This window comes from Cebus imitator, unplaced genomic scaffold (genome assembly GCF_001604975.1).
Source record: "Cebus imitator isolate Cc_AM_T3 unplaced genomic scaffold, Cebus_imitator-1.0 Scaffold42, whole genome shotgun sequence".
In the NCBI taxonomy this organism is placed as follows: Eukaryota; Metazoa; Chordata; class Mammalia; order Primates; family Cebidae; genus Cebus; species Cebus imitator.
Window position 1 is genome coordinate 10,808,194 of NW_016107357.1, and position 15,931 is coordinate 10,824,124.

Here is a 15,931-nt window from a genome sequence, read left to right on the forward strand (position 1 = left end):
CAGGCTGGAGTGCAGTGGCGCAATCTCGGCTCACCGCAACCTCCGCCTCCCAGGTTCAGGCAATTCTCCTGCCTCAGCCTCCTGAGTAGCTGGGACTACAGGCACGTGCCACCATGCCCAGCTAATTTTTTGTATTTTTAGTAGAGACAGTGTTTCACCATTTTGACCAGGATGGTCTCGATCTCTTGACCTCGTGATCCACCCGCCTTGGCCTCCCAAAGTGCTGGGATTACAGGTGTGAGCCACTGTGCCCGGCCCAGACAACTTTTGAGAAAAGGGGAAGGGCATCGTTAACACTAGGCTTCAATTCCTCTGCCTGGTTTTGGGATCAGTCAGTGGCACAGTTAGGTATTTTGCTTCTTCCTTTGTCTGGTGCAGAGCATGTCAGCTTAATACTGTGAATCGATTTAGCAGCAGCCTTAGTAAACAAGTTTCCCCTCCCGTGCCAGCCTCAGCCAGTTGGTGGTGGCTGTGTCAAGGCCTGTGTCAAGTTCTGTGTCAAGGCCTCTCCAGTCATGTCTGAGCTCAGCAAGAAAGAATCCCTGTTCTTGCAGTCATGTCTGCCTGGACCGAAGGCCGGGGCCTTGCTCAGCAGGGGTGGAGCACAGCTTGGTCACACTGCCACAGTCGTGTCCTTTGTCATGTATTTGAGGAAGTGCAGGAGCACATCGCACTTCTGGGACTCTGTGCAGTGTTCATGTGAGTGTGGCTTCATCATACTATCTGCTAAGACCTGGTTCTTAGATGTATTCGTGGCTTAACTGAGTGGAATTTTAACTTTCATTCTCTCTTTTATTGGTATCCAATGTGCTCTTTTTAATGAGCACACATTAAATTGGTGGCTGACATGACAAGTGCCATGTATTCGTGTTGCAAATAGCATGTATGTGTTGAACAGTCTGAAAAGAGAACAGTTGATGTGAGATATTAAAACATATCACCAGAGTATATTGTCTGTTGAAATACTACATGAAGTGCTACATGAATGGTAACAGTTGACATAATTTTATACAATTACATTGATCTAGAAAAATTGCATCCATAAAAAATGTCTGGATGCTTATTCAGGGTCTTTAAAAATGGTATGCATTCTAAAAATCATCTTTATTGAGTTATGTACAATGTATGCATAACAAATTGCATCTGTTCAAAGTATGCAATTTAATGGGTTTTATGTATGTTTTATGTATGTATTATGTATGAAACCATCCCCACAATCAAAATGTAGAATATATTCCATCATCCTCAAAAGATTTGTCTTGCTTCTTTGTACTTTTGTTTCCACTCTGGTCCCAGCACCAGTCAGCCATCTGCTTTTTGTTATTATGGATTCATTTGTGTTTTCTGGAGTTTTATAAAAACCTGCCTACTAGGCTGGGCGTGGTGGCTCATGCCTATAATCCTGGCACTTTGGGTGGCCAAGACAGGGAGATCATGAGGTCAGGAGTTCGAGACCAGCCTGGGCCAACATGGTGAAACCCTGTCTCTACTAAAAATACAAAAAAAAAAAAAAATGAGGTGGGCATGGTGGCACGCATCTGTAATCCCAGTTAGGAGGCTGAAGCAGGAGAATCGCTTGAACCTGGAAGGCGGTGGTTACGAAGAGCTGAGATTGCACCATTGCACTCCAGCCTGGGCAACAAGAGCGAAACTCTGTCTCAAAAAAATAATAAATAAATAAATAAAACTGTGCCTACCATTATGCTGAATGATGGCAGAGAGAACTTCCCCATGGGCTGTAACTCAAGCTGTGGAGGCACACATGCAATTAGGATTCCTGGGAGGAGTTTGTTAAGAATCCCTGGATGATCCTGACACCATATGATGGGAAGAACTAGGAATCAGAAGTAAATCTAAGAAGACAGATAAATGTCTGCTAATGATAATTGAGTCCTATATCTGTCCACCTATAAAAGGCACATACAGAAACAATTTCTGAAACTTAAGGAGGCAAAGACATGATTCAGGGTATCTCATTTTTTAAATCATGATGTCGGTAAATGATTTTCTCCCCTTAGGATAATTTTCAATTTTTTTCCAGTTTATGCCATTCTCGTAGAACTCAATCTTCTTTTTTTAGTAATCCTAGATTATCTCTTAAAAATATTGATTACTATTCTGGTTAGACTCTTAAAAACACCCACACACTCTTGAGTTTTTTAAGTGTCCATCCCTTTGTTGTGTAGATAACTGTTTGAACATATCTGTTCTCTCTTATTCTGTTTGCAAAATAAGCCAATTAAAGAGTCTGGGAAAACATGTAACACTTGAGATAATTTTCACCCATATTAAAAGTATAACATAGAAGAGTTAAAACGTGCTGTTTTTGAACTAATTGGTTGGGGAACACTTTGCTGTCTGTAGGAAGCACAGATGACCTGCCCATGGTCCTGAAGTGTGCACGCCTGGTTGAAAGGATGTACAGCCACATTGCCGCACAAGCTGAGGAGTTCACTGTGTTTTCCCCATTTATGGTGGCCCAGTACGTGTCGGAGGTACAGAAGGTAAAATTGGGTTCAATGTCTTTCACCAAGTGCTTCTGTTTATGGTTCTTAAGCAGGGTTTCTCAACCAAAATGGCAAGCAATGTTGTGGGTATGACAGTTCTCTGTTGCTGTGTGCATGTTTTAGACAGGGTTTTGCTTCCCCATTCAGGCTGGAGTGCAGTAATGAATGCGATGATAGCATCCTATAGCTTCGAACTCCTGGGCTCAAATGATCCTCCCACCTCAGCCTTCCAAGTAGCTAGGACTACAGGCACATACTACCACATCCTGCTAATTTTTAAATTTTTGTAGAGATGAGGTCTTGCTATGTTGTGCAGGCTGGTCTCAAACTCCTGGCCTCAGGCATTCCTTCTTCCTTAGCCTCCCCAGTCTCTGGAGTCCTATTTCAAGGTATTTAGCAGCCTTTCTACAGGGTTTTTTTAAGGACCAAATGAAATGACATACAGAAGGCTCAGCAGTGCCTTGTATACAGAAAAGGCTTGATTATCTGTCTTGCTCCAGTGCAAACCTTGGGGTCTATTTTGATTAGTTTTTTTGTGTCATATAAAAGGAAAGGAAATGTTACCCAGATCCAAGAACAGGAGCTCTCATAGGACCAAGCTTAATGGAGACTAGAAAGAGCGTTTCTACCAGGGAGGTTGCAGTGAGCTGAGATCATGCCACTGCGCTCCAGCCTGGCAACAGAGCAAGAGTTGTCTCCAAAAAAAAAAAAAAAAAAAATAGAAAGAAAGATAAAAAAGAGGGATTCTAGATCTCAGGGTTCTGGGGTCCCCTCAACTGCAAGAGAGTTCATGTATCTTTACTCGGGGGGTCTGTCATTCATGTGACTCAGCTGCTTTCAGATACTCAAAGTAGATGACAAGGTGGAGATACAGGTAGTTGTTTAGATAGATTAAGGAAAAATATATTTGTCCAAATTAATCTGACTTTTTGATTCAATGTTCTGGATAATTCATTATTCATCAGTTACCTTTTTTTTTTTTTTTGAGATGGGGTTTTGCTCTTTCACCCAGGCCAGAGTGAACTGGCATGATCTTGGCTCACTGCAACCTCCGTCCTTTGGGTTCAAGCAATTCTTCTGCCTCAGCCTCCTGAGTAGCTGGGATTATAGGCACCCACCACCATGCCTGGCTGATTTTTGTATTTTTAGTAGAGACAGGGTTTTGCCATGTTGGCCAGGCTGGTCTTGAACTCCTGGCCTCAGGTAATCCACCTGCCTTGGTTTCCCAAAGTGCCAGGATTACAGGTATGAGCCACCTTACCCGGCCATTCAACAGTTATCTTACATTGAAATGTCATTGTGCTATTTTCAAAATTCCACAGGACCCTGTGTGAGCCATAGTAAGTTCACTATAGAACTTAGTAAATCTAGGCTGTATAAATCTTGGTTTAAATTGTTTGTGACAGGCTTGAGCAAAGTATGGTGTATTCTTCTGTCTGTCTTTTGTATATATTGATATACATTTATATTGTGTTTGATCTGTCTATAAAATATCCAGTTCCCCTTTGTAAATCTTGTAAGAACAGTAGTAAAATCACAGGTAAACTTGTTAGGGTAGAGGTGTCAGCATTTCTCCAGGGAAGTTGGGCTGAAAACCTGGAGCTGCATCAGTTTTCATCCCTGCTCCTGTTTTAGGTAAGTCTAGAATACCAAATAATTTCTGCCCCGTTGGCCTTGCTCACCTGGGTAGGCAGCAGTGCCTGTCCTGTGGGTGGGGGGGTGGGGACAGCCTGGCCGTGTAAAAGTGCTGGGCTGTGTGGGGCCCACACCTGGTAAGAGCCGTGGATCTTGAGAGCACCTCTTCCAGTTGTCCTGTGACCAAGATGTGGGCTTGTAGTTTGATTTCCTTGCAGTTATTTAGCCTTTTTATGGAATCTTGGTATTTCCCAAGCATATCAGTCATTAATATGTAAGCTTTTGATGAAAGAAAAGCTGGCATTATTTTCTGTGTTACTGAATAATAAAATGAGACATAGTCATATCACTTCACTAAGGTCCAAGAAGAGAAGCAGTAATTTGAACCCTTAAGTCACTAATTGTTATTCTGAGATTCACTTTATGAAAAGTCCCTGGCTTCCTGGCCTCGTTGTTCATGTGTAATTTATGCTCATCAGTTATATTTTTATTTTTAATCTTGAAAGCCAGAGGCCTTGGGAATTATCTAGGGCCATAGCCTCCCAGAGTCCACTGGCACCACGGTCTGTGTTTTATCTTTCATTTGTTTTTAAATTCAGTAATGAAGAAAATATTCCATACGCATTAGAGGCTTCTACTGAGAGAGCCATAAATCTTTCTAGACCAGCGTGTTGAAGTTTAATTAAATGCTAGATGTAATGCTAAGTAGATCTTCTTTGCATTTTCCTTGTACTTCTGCAGAGTTGAGTATTGCTGGTGGGACCTGTCAGTAGTCAGGGTAAGATGACCTGGTGAGATGCATTAGTCAAGGGAAGGGGCAGCTGCAGAGGCCTGCACGTCTTCTTTCCTCCAAGGAGTAATGGGTCCCTGTGGAAACATGCAGGAAATTGTGGTTACCTTTGTCTTCTTTTTTGCCCCTAGACCAAATTTACAATGTCCTCTGCAGATGCTCCTCGACTTAGGATGGGCTGTGTCCCGATAAAACCATACTATGTTCAAAATATCATAAGTTGAAATGCATTCAGTACTTGATAAACCCATTGTAAAAGTGAAAAAATCATAAGCTGAACCGTGATTAAGTCCAGATATTCCTTGACTTAATGATGCAGTTATATCTGGATAAATCCATTGTAAATTCAAAAAATGTTAAGTCGAAAAGTGTTAAGTTGAACTGTCTCAAGTCAGGGACAATTTGTATATTGATAGCTTGGAATAAATATTTTGTGCTGCTTATTCTAAGATTTTTTTAAAGCTACTTAGTGGTGTTTTCATTTGTTGGCCAATGATCTTAATGTTGTAGAAATTGACTTTTTTTCTCGTTTTAGAAATAAGTAATCTGAAACCTAAAGGTTTAAAGTGGTTGTATTGTCTGAAACCTTCTGGCCTTCCTTCCTACCCCCAGAGCTTTTGCTGGAGGCTGACTGGCTGCATTTTCACTACTGAGATACTATGTGAAGCAGTAGTCCAAAGCATGGGCTCTGGGCTTAGACTGCCTAGGTTCAAGTCTCGGTGCTGCCAGTTATTAGCTGTGTGACCTTGGGGTGGTCACTGAGCCTCATTTTTTAACCGTTGGAAGTAGAATTATTTATTTAGCAAGTGATAATTAAATGAATGAACAGGTAATCCACTTACTAAGCTCTCACCCTGCTATATATATGATCAAGGACTTTATATTTTTGTCTGTTTTTTTGTTTTGTTTTTTTTCTTTCCCTCCCAATTACCTTGCTGTAAAATTCACAGACATTCCATTCTGTCTTCGGTCCTTGAATGTTCCTATCATCTATAAAATGGTAAAATTTAAGATGATCACTTGTCAGAAATTTCTGAACTGTCACATGAAAAGAATCATAACTTTGAAGAATAGCATCATCTTAAAGACAGAAACAAATTGCCTCTTTAGGAATGTACTTCCCAGTGGTTGCCTTTGTGAATCACTTCTTCTGGTTAATAAATATGTCCTCATTAGAAACTGTTTGCAGAGAGGCATTAACTCTTTCAGGTTATCAGGGTAACAATAAATGAAGATCAGCCAAATTTCAGGCCTGTCTGCGGTACTTTACCACTGCTTTGGTTTTTTTCTACTTTTTAAAAGTAATGGTAAAATACATATGGTATAAGGTGAATTTTACCAGCTTAACTGTTTTATGTGTGCACTTCAGTAGTATTACATACATTCTAATATTGTGCAGCCGTCACCACCATCTGTTCCCAGAACTCTTCATTACGACTGCTTTTTAGTTTCAGTTACCAGGGTTTCAAACTCTGTTCAGCCCACGTTTAGTTGAAACCTGAATGGATGTGGTACGCGCAGGGAGAACCTGCTCCCCCAGCCGTTTTGGTTGTTTTAATATTAGTCTGAGTCTCTTCTCTGGAAGTTTGGGTGGAGCATCAGATATAGCCAGGTTGGAGATGGCTGCCACCCCCACTCCTGTGCTCCAGATTTTAGTTAACCCTGAACTTCAGGGAGAAGGGCAGCTTTAGGCACGAGGACCAGTTCAGCCATTCCAGGGCTGTTAGAAATTAAGTGCATATTGTGCTTTCTTGACAAAAATAAAGAATCTATTAAATGGCAATCATGAATCATTTCTGCTCTTGGGTGATATGATGTGATCTAATTACTAGTGTAGACTTATCAAGCGGTCTGTTTTGGTAGCGTTAGAACCTGCCTGCTGCCTTGCTCTGGGGTGAGATGGGGTCGTAGTCTTACAGTGAACGTTGTTGTCATTGTCCCACAGGGTTGGCGTAGTTTTCGTGGTGATTGACAGTGCAGAGGAATTTGATACAATGGGCAGGCAGCTTATCTTCTTAGAAGGTTTTTAAATGTAAAGACTCCAGCTTTTTAAAATGCCCCTGGTAAACACATAAGCATCATTTACTACATAGCAAAGCCACCCTTGTGCTTTCATGGAGTTTTATTCCAGGTTTGTGTTTGCTTGAGTTAGCTTCTATTTCCCCAAAATACAAACTTTAAAAATATGTGTATTTAAATATTTGACTTAGCAACAAAATTATATTTTTAAAGTGAATGTCAATCTTTTCTCAAGTTGGAGACCAGTTTGAAATTACTTGTCAGTGCTTCCCAAGACATTGTCGGCAAGAGGTGGGGCTTGATCTCTGCCCCCAGTTGTTCTCACAGAGGTTTGCCTTTTCCCCAGGTGACCTTATATCCAGCAGTGAAAAGTCTGCTGCAGGAGGGCATTTACCTTATCCTGGACCTCTGCATCGAGCCTGACGTCCAGTTCCTGCGGGCCTCGCTGCAGCCGGGAGTGAGAGACGTCTTTAAGGAACTCTATAATGACTATCTCAAGTACCACAAGGCCAAACATGAAGGAGAGAAAAGATATACCGCCTAAGGCCGTGCGACAGGAGTGCCGCCAGGGATATTGTTCCGAGTGAGGCTTTGTTTGGCCTTGTGGTCTGAAAGAGCTGGAGAATGAAAGACTTAAGATGTTCTAATTTGTAATATTGGTATGCATGGAAAATCCTTTGAGGTTTATGTGGTATATTTTGATGTATTTTATATCATGTTTTTCTTACTATTTTTTAATACATAGTTTTATACAGTAAGTATTAGAGTAGAATCATGAAAATAGACCCTGGAGTGAGATTAATTCAATAGAAAAATGTCTTACTCTCAGGACCTTTCTGTGTTTGGTTCTAGTCTTGGCTCAGTAGTTTGGTGTTCCTAGTCCACACTAGGAACTATGTAAAACTTGGCTTTTTACTTTGGGTACATGGGTCTGTAATTCATCCCTGTTTAAATATCTTTGCCTTTCAAATTCTTCAAGTCACATGGGACGTATTCTTGAAATGCCACTTTTTCTGCCTTCCCTTTAAGTATGCTTTCTGAAGAAGCTGGGGGGAGTTAAGAGTCTGTGGCCTGAGCTGTCTGCTCTGGGCAGGGATAGCAGGCACCTCAGGCAGGTGGGCGATCTTTAGCACGGGTGCCGGGGTCTTGCCTGTTCCTCCTGTGTTAGCCCTGGGAAGTTCATTTAGGAATTTTTTTTTTTTTCCTATTCAGTTTAAGAAATAATCCTAATGGTTTTTCCTTATTACCTAAGCAGTATATTTTTACTATAGCAACCTCAGAAAAGAAAAATAAAGGCATAATTTTAAAAATGCACTCATAGTCTCAGTTTCCCAGACCACCTCTGTTGTCACCTTGGAGTGTCTTGTTTTAGTCCTTTTACTATGTGTATGTATATAGCTGTACATAGAAATAAATAAATTTTAGCTAAATTGGTTCATAAATGCATTTTTTTAAAGTCACCTTTTTTCCTGTGTAATATTTAAGTAACTTTGGGTCAGTGAAAACATTTGACATGTATTTTTTATTGGATGCATAGTAGTCCATTGAGTAGATAATATTGTTTTATTTAATAAGTACCCCATGGTTAGACATAGGTATCTTTCCAAATTCCCTTTTATAGGTGGTGCCTGCAGCTGAGCTATTTCCAGAAGATGAATTCTCATGAGTTGTATAATTTGTCAAAACAACCACATAATTTTTAAAGGATTTATATAAATATTGCCAAATTACCCCCTAGAATGTGTACTAATTTATTTTCCCACCAATGAGTCAACTTTAATATTATTGAGTTTTGTTTGTTTATTTGTGCTTCCTTGATAGGAGAGAGATATTTTGTTTTGGATTTCTTTAATTACTAAGAGATTATACATTTTTCATATTCACCATTTTTATTTCTTATGTAAATTATGTTTATATAATTATCTTCTGTAATAGCGCATTTCTCAATTAGAATATTTACTATTTTTCTTCTTCACTATCTTTGTGGGATTCATGTTGGAATTCCCTTCTTAATTAGTCAAAAATGTAGACTTTTAAAGTTATTTGAAGGATCATCCTTAAGCAAAGCCTTTTTTTTTAATACTACATTTTCAAGCAGATGTGATTGGAGCAGACAATATAAAATGAATGTTTTTGATACCTAAGAGAAATCACCTGTGTTTGAAGCCTCGCATTTGATTTTATTTCCTGTACCGTCTTGTGGGGGCTGGGGGACAGTCCTGCCTTACGCACTGTGCATTTCATCTGTTCCCTTCCCTTCCTCATCTAGACTGTGCGTGCGGACCCAGAAATGGGTTCGGCTGGTCTGGCATCCTTTCACTTAATGCTTTGTGTTGACAGAGTTTTGTTTCTGTGGTTAAACTCCCTGCAGGAGCCTCCCTAAGAGAGGCCAATGGTGCTATTTCTTGTTCACAATTAGATATGGGTGTTGGTGTGAGCGGGTGACCTTTCAAGGACAGGAGCTGTAAACAAGCAGGAGCTAAAATCAAGGTCTTAGGTTTGCCTCTGCTTCAGGTGCCCAAACCGGAAGCTCACTGTCCCTGAGGCCCTCAGGGAGCTCTGGCTAGTTTTTCTTGTGCTGGAAGCTGCCTTGGGAATGCTGGGGGAGCTGACAAACATTGAGCAGTTCCTCAGGCGTCCTGGTGGTGGCACTGCAGGGCCTTTAGAAGGGAGTTGGCAACTGGCTGCCAGGCAGTCAGGCTTGAAGGAAGGAAAGGAGGAAGAGAAGACTGGGACTCCGTGTCCTCCCTGCACAGCTCTGAAGGGCTCTCTGCTGTGTTCCCATTTCTGGGGAAGCGGTCACAGGTTCATCACAATCATTTCTGTTTGAACTCTAAAGGCTCCTCAGCAAAGAATTTGTTTTAACTCCATTTCGCTGATTCATAGAGTAGAAACATTTTTCTGACTGGCAAATATGGAGGCTCTGTTGTTCATTTTTATCTCATTAGAATAGCCTGCACAGGCAAAGAGATTTGGCCCAGCCAGCTCTCCACATGTCAGAGTTGGGGACTCAGCTGGGGGGACGGTGAAATGCTGGGCTTCAGAGAGCCTGTCCCCCTGAGACTTGCTGTGACTCCAGACCCCTCGTCCCCTGACAGAGATGCATGAATCATTTCTCTGTACCAGGCATGGAGACATGGCCCTAGTCCTCAGGGAGCTTTCTTGCAGGGGACATTGCCAACAAGCCAGGAAACAAATAGGCCAGAGGATGGTCATGGGGTTGGCAGCAAAGCAGACAAGTTCGGCAGCTGGAGAAAGGTGGTATTCAAGCTGAGACGTGCCTGGACAGTGAGAGGTGCCCCTGGAAGGGCCTGGGGTGCCTGCCCTGAATCCACGTGGCAGCCTGGTTTTTGCTGAGAGCAGACACCTGAAGGGAGGGGTGGGTGTAAGAGGACTTGGATGAGAGAAGGCTCAGTGGGGTGACTGCCTGGGATGCTGCCTTGGGTGGTCCTGGACAGTAGTACATCAGGGGGCCCCCAACAGGGCACAGACAACATATAGCCGCTTCCCGACCTTGCCCTTGACCGCTGCTTGGGGACCACAGTGGGCGGGTCTCCTTCCCAGCCTTGTCTTCTGTAGTTCCCAGACTCGGCCTCCTGCAGTAGCTGTGGAAACTACCCAATGTTAGGCTCCAGAAAAGACTGCAGGGAGGGGCTGTGTACTTGAAGGGATTTGAGTGGAGTTGGTTTTTTTTCCTGGTTTCTCTTTTTTATTTTTCTTTGGAGACAGGGTCTCGCTCTATTGCCTAGGCTGGAGTGCAGTGGTGCAATCCTAGCTCACTGCAGCCTCTAAGTCCTGGGCTCAAGCAATCTTCTTGCTTCAGCTTCCCGAGTAGTTGGGACTAGAGATGCACACCACCACAACCAGCTAATTTTGAAGTTTTTAGTAGAGACAGTGTCACTGTGTTGCTCAGGCTGGTCTGGGACTCTGGCCTCCAGCAGTCCTCCCTTCCTTGGTCTCCCAAAGTGCTGGGATTACAGGTGTTCGCGACCGCACCCGGCCCTGGTTTCTCATAACTCATTGAGGTTACTTTGAGGTATTGCCAGTGTGCCAGGCTATAGCCTAAATTCTTTTGTCTAATAAGCGCACACATTTCTGCTTTATGTCTCATAAAAGCCACTGAGAGGCAGCAGCGGTGTCATTTTTGATTCCTCATTCCCTTGTGCAACTTCTCAACGCTCTCCTTTTTTTCATTTTACTTTGTCGTTTACCTTTTCCAGCTCTTCAGCAGACAAGTTCAGTGGCTGGAGGGAGATGTGATATTCATCCTTTCCTCTTAGCCTGTATGTCTCTCATCTCTCTCTCTCTCTCTTTTTTTTTTTTTTTTTTTGAGATGAAGTCTTGCTCTGTTGCCCAGGCTGGACTGCAATGGTACAATCTCAGCTCACTGCAACCTCTACCTCCTGGATTCAAGCGATTCTCCTGCCTCAGCCTCCTGAATAGCTGGGATTACAGGTGCCCACCACCGTACCCAGCTAATTTTTGTATTTTTAGTAGACATGGGGTTTCACCATCTTGGCCAGGCTGGTCGCAAACTGCTGACCTCGTGAGCCGCCTGCCTCAGCCTCAATGCTGGGATTACAGGCGTGAGCCACCATGCCCAGCCATCTCTCATGTCTCTCTAATGGACATTACTTTTGTTGCCCTGTGCCCTCTTGTCCCTATGTCCTTCCGACACCATTTTGCCATCCCCGTTCACCGGCTTCTCTGCGCCCTCTCCCTGGCGTGTCTGGGCCACCCATCCTAATCACTCCTACTTGCTAGTGACCTCACTTCTTCTCTCTTGTTTCCTGCTGACATTTTTTGTAGCCTCATGTCCACAATGGGGACTCTTGTGAAACGTCCTGGCCCCACGTTCCCAGGACTGCCACCCCTGCCCATCTGCTGTCACTGATGTGAGAACTCACACTTGAGCCTCCTTGTTGGACTCTTCCTGGCTTCCCTTGCTCCAAGGAACACTCCTTTCCCTACTATTTTTTTAAGAGATGGGGCCTCACTCTGTCACCCAGGCTGGAGTACAGTGGTGTGATCCTACCTCACTGTAGCCTCCAACTCGTGGGCTGAAGTGCTCCTCTCGCCTCAGCCTCCCAAGTAGCTAGGACTACAGATGCATGACACCACACCTGGCTAATCTTTTAGCTAGAGATGGGGTCTTGCTATGTTGCCCAGGCTGGAATTGAACTCCTGGGCTGAAGTGATCCTCTTGCCTCAGCCTCCCAAAGTACTGGGATTACGTGAGCCACCATGCCCGGCCCAATGAGCCTATTTGTAATGTCCTTTCTCTGGCTTGCCCTGTTGTCCCTCTACCCAGCTTGTTCTCCATTGCCACCATGACCACTGTGACTCACTGGCATCCCCAGGTCTGGTACCTCCTTCGTCGACTTTGGAGTCCCCTGATTGTTCTGCCTGACCCTCAATTCCACAGCCAGCTCTGCTGTGGGAGAAAGGAATGGAGTCATGGGGATTGGTTCTCCACACAATCCTGTTCTCTTTCTTCTGCTGGGTCCACCTATTGGGAGGAGAATCTCTGTTTTCATTAGAGGGAGAAGCATCGATGAGGCAGCATAGCTTTGGGATGTTATGAGCTTGTGGAGACTGGATTGTTATAATGGTTTTAATGTGACGTTCTGGTTGATCATAGAACATAAATGTTGTGGATGAGAGGAAGGAAGAGGTTTGTGAAATGCTCCATAATGAACACAGCTAGTAGTGGGAGTGGTTTCTCATTACAAAGGAGGATTGAAGGGATGTGACTCAGTAGAAATGGGCACAGACCAGGCTCAACAATGGTGAGAGTGTGCTGAGGCCTGGGACAAGAAGCACACTCAGAAAAATGAGGCCATGAGAAATCCCAGCAGCAATGCCTGGCTGGATGCCAAAGTGGTGATAAAGAAGCACCCACAGAAGTCACAAATCAGTGCACCTTCCCGTACCTTAAGGTCATGCTGGAGGGCATGGCCAGCGCTTCCCACCTGTGGCCATTTCAAAGACTGAGAATGGCTGTTCTTGTGGGGGCAACTGTGGGTGCTGGTGACATCCAGCGTCTGGTATTCTCTGACTTGGCATGTAGCCTCCACTGGTATTTTCTCTAAGCCCTCTTTGAGCTTTATTACAGATTAAATCAGGCACACAATCTCTTTTTCCATCTAACTATAGCCCTCTGTCTCGAATCTCTGCTGTCACTTTCCCTGCTGTTTATAGACACACACCGAATACTCTTAATTTATCTTGAATATCGGTCCTGTTATCCTACCACGTTTCCAGCAGCCTCTTCTCTTGACTACCCAACAATGACAAGGAGTCTACCTTTGCTCCTTGGTCATCCTTCCCATTGAAACTGCCCTCTGAAAGATGACTGGATCAACTTCAGCCACCCGGCTTCACGGATGTGTAGTAGGTCCTTGACCAACACTGGACACCCTTGGCTGGTCGGAGCCCCCGCTGGCTCTCCACACCCTCTAGGGCCTGGACTATCTCTGATGCCCTTGCTTACCTTCCTCTCTCCCTTCCCCTAAAATACCGATGCATTCAAGGATGAGTTCTTAACAGTTTTCTCTAGACCTCCTAACTCTCCTGGCCTATCCATTCCCCGACGTCACCATTGCCTCTGGGCAAGTCCTTCCCAAACTTGCCAATTTCTGCTCATTGAATAGAGCTGAAAACCTGGAGGACAGAACCGATTCCTCACGTGGTCCTCTAGAGTGCCGTCCAACTCTCCTTCAGTCCCAGCTCTCACTACCAGCCGTCTTCCCTCTTTTCTCTTACTGCCTGTGGTCACCCGTCCTAGAGATTGTTTCCAAATAGTCCTAGAGGTTGCACCTCTGTGTTCCTTCAAAATTTCCATAGTGTCTTCTTTCAAAAAATGAATTTCTTTTTTTTTGAGATAGGTTATTGCTTTGTTGCCCAGGCTGGGGTGCAGTGGCATGATCTTGGCTCACTGCAACCTCTGCCTCCCAGGTTCAAGCGATTCTCCCACCTCAGCCTCTTGAGTAGCTGGGACTACAGGTGTGTGCCACAATGCTTGGCCAATTTTTGTATTTTTTTGGTAGAAATGGGCTTCACCATGTTGGCCAGGCTGGTCTTGAACTCCAGACCTTATGATTCGCCCACCTCGGCCTCCCAAAGTGCTGGGATTACAGGCATGAGCCACCACGTCCAGTTGTGAACAATTTTTATAAAGCAAAATCTGATCTAGAACACCAGTGTTTTGGACAGATAAAAAACAGGGTAATCACAGCTGAAGCCGACCAGAGCCCCATCACCTGGCACAGCCTGCCCTGCCCCTCTCCCCACCAGTCTGGATCTGCCCTCTCTTGCTCCGTGTTCTTCCTCTTCCCTTCCTTCCAGCCCCACCTCCTCCTCTCCATTCTTCCTCTCCCCCACCTCTCCCTCCAGCTCTCCCTGCCTACCTTCCTCTCCCCCGTTCTTTCCCCTCCCTTCCTTCCCCCTCAGCTCTTTCCTCCTCTCCCACCCCATCCCTCTCTGGCTCTGCAGGACCTTCCAGGGTCTTCTGTTCTTTTGGGGCTTTCCTTGAAAGTCTATCTCCATGATGACTCTTGTTTTTTCATTTTTTTGTTTGTTTCTGAGACAGAGGCTGGCTCTGTCGCCCAGGCTGGAGTGTAGTGGCATAATCTCAGTTCACTGCACCCTCTGCCTCCTGGGTTCAGGCAGTTCTCCTGCCTCAGCCTCCTGAGTAGCTGAGATTACAGGCATGTGCCACTACACCCAGCTAATTTTTGTATTTTTAGCAGAGGCAGGGTTTCGCCATGTTGGCCGTCCTGGTCTTGAACTCCTGACCTCAGATGATCTGCCCGCCTCGGCCTCCCAAAGTGCTAGGATTGCAGGAGTGAGCCACTGAGCCTGGCCTTATAATGACTCTTTCAGAAACTCCATCTAAAATCCCACCCACCTGCCTTGACCTTCCTGTCCCCTTTTCCCTGCTTCATTACTTTCTCCTTGGTATATATTGCTCTCCAATTTACTAGGTGTTTTGCTTATTCACATTGTCTGGTGTCCTCTTTCCCAGCAGAAGCTAAATTCTGCATATTCAGGGATCCTGTTTGTGCTACTCACTGCTATATCAGGAGCTGGAACGGGCACCTGGCACATAGTAGGTGCTCAATAAATACTTGTTGGATGAAGAATGCCCTGGGAACACTGGGTTTCCAGCAGAGAGCAGTTTGAAAACTGCACTCCACCCGCCTGCCTCCATAAATGTCAATGAATGCATCTTTGTAGAATAAATATTTGACGAACAAGTGACTGTGTGAATTAAATTTTCCATGCACTGTGTGCAGCTGCGTGGTCTGACTACGGAGGCTGCCATTTGCCACAGTAAAGTGTTGCTGGTGCTCCCTATTACAATGCATCATTGTTTCACTAAACACCCACAGCTTACGTTTTCAGAAAATCTGGAAATGTGACATTAGCATTGTACTTTTTAGCTTCCTGATTGTCTCAATTTCCAGATGTGTTCATCTGTAATCCAGCAAATGTCAGGAGGACTGCTTTATGCCCCAGGGGCTGAGGTTTTCAGCACCTGTTTGCCAGGCGCCTAGTTCTGATCGTCACTGGGACTAGAGATCCAGCCCTGCCAGATCCGGCTTTCTGATGAGGCTCCGGTGACACATTCTGCTGCTGGTGCTGGCTTGTGCTGCTGGAAATGCAGGGTCTGGTGACTCCCTTTGCAATCGGAAGTTCCAGAGGAGCTGGGCTGGTGAAAAGCAGCTGTCCATCCACAGCGTGTCTGCATGGAGCAGGGTGCACTGGGCAGACTTAAATGTCCACTTTCTTCTGGGATTCTCAGGGTGGCATTTGGATGCCACTTTTAGTTGAAGGTTGTCAAATGATAGCAAGAGTGTCCAAGGCTGGTGCCTTATGTGTGCATGCAGCAATGGCTGATGGTTTCCTCCAGCTTCTTGAATGCATATTCATCACAGCTGGGTCATCAGTCTGGGGGATTCTTCTTCCCTCCTTAGAA

The 15,931-nt window shown here is 44.5% G+C and overlaps 1 protein-coding gene across 8 annotated transcripts in view; it reads left to right on the plus strand.

Annotated features, from left to right (window-relative positions):
* The window catches only part of URB2 (URB2 ribosome biogenesis homolog), a 34,515-nt gene extending 26,130 nt beyond the window's left edge, over positions 1-8,385 (plus strand). For 2 of the 8 annotated variants that reach the window (XM_037737778.1, XM_017526497.2), the window contains exons 9-10: positions 2,365-2,504; positions 7,298-8,385. In XM_037737778.1, the coding sequence (XP_037593706.1) occupies positions 2,365-2,504; positions 7,298-7,495 (338 nt within the window). In that variant the 3' untranslated portion in view covers positions 7,496-8,385. Of the gene's footprint in view, positions 1-53; positions 102-2,364; positions 2,505-7,297 lie in introns of those variants that run through there. The other 6 variants (XM_017526499.2, XM_017526498.2, XR_001824508.2 and 3 more) reach the window with 5 other exon arrangements.
* Positions 8,386-15,931: the final 7,546 nt, after the last annotated feature.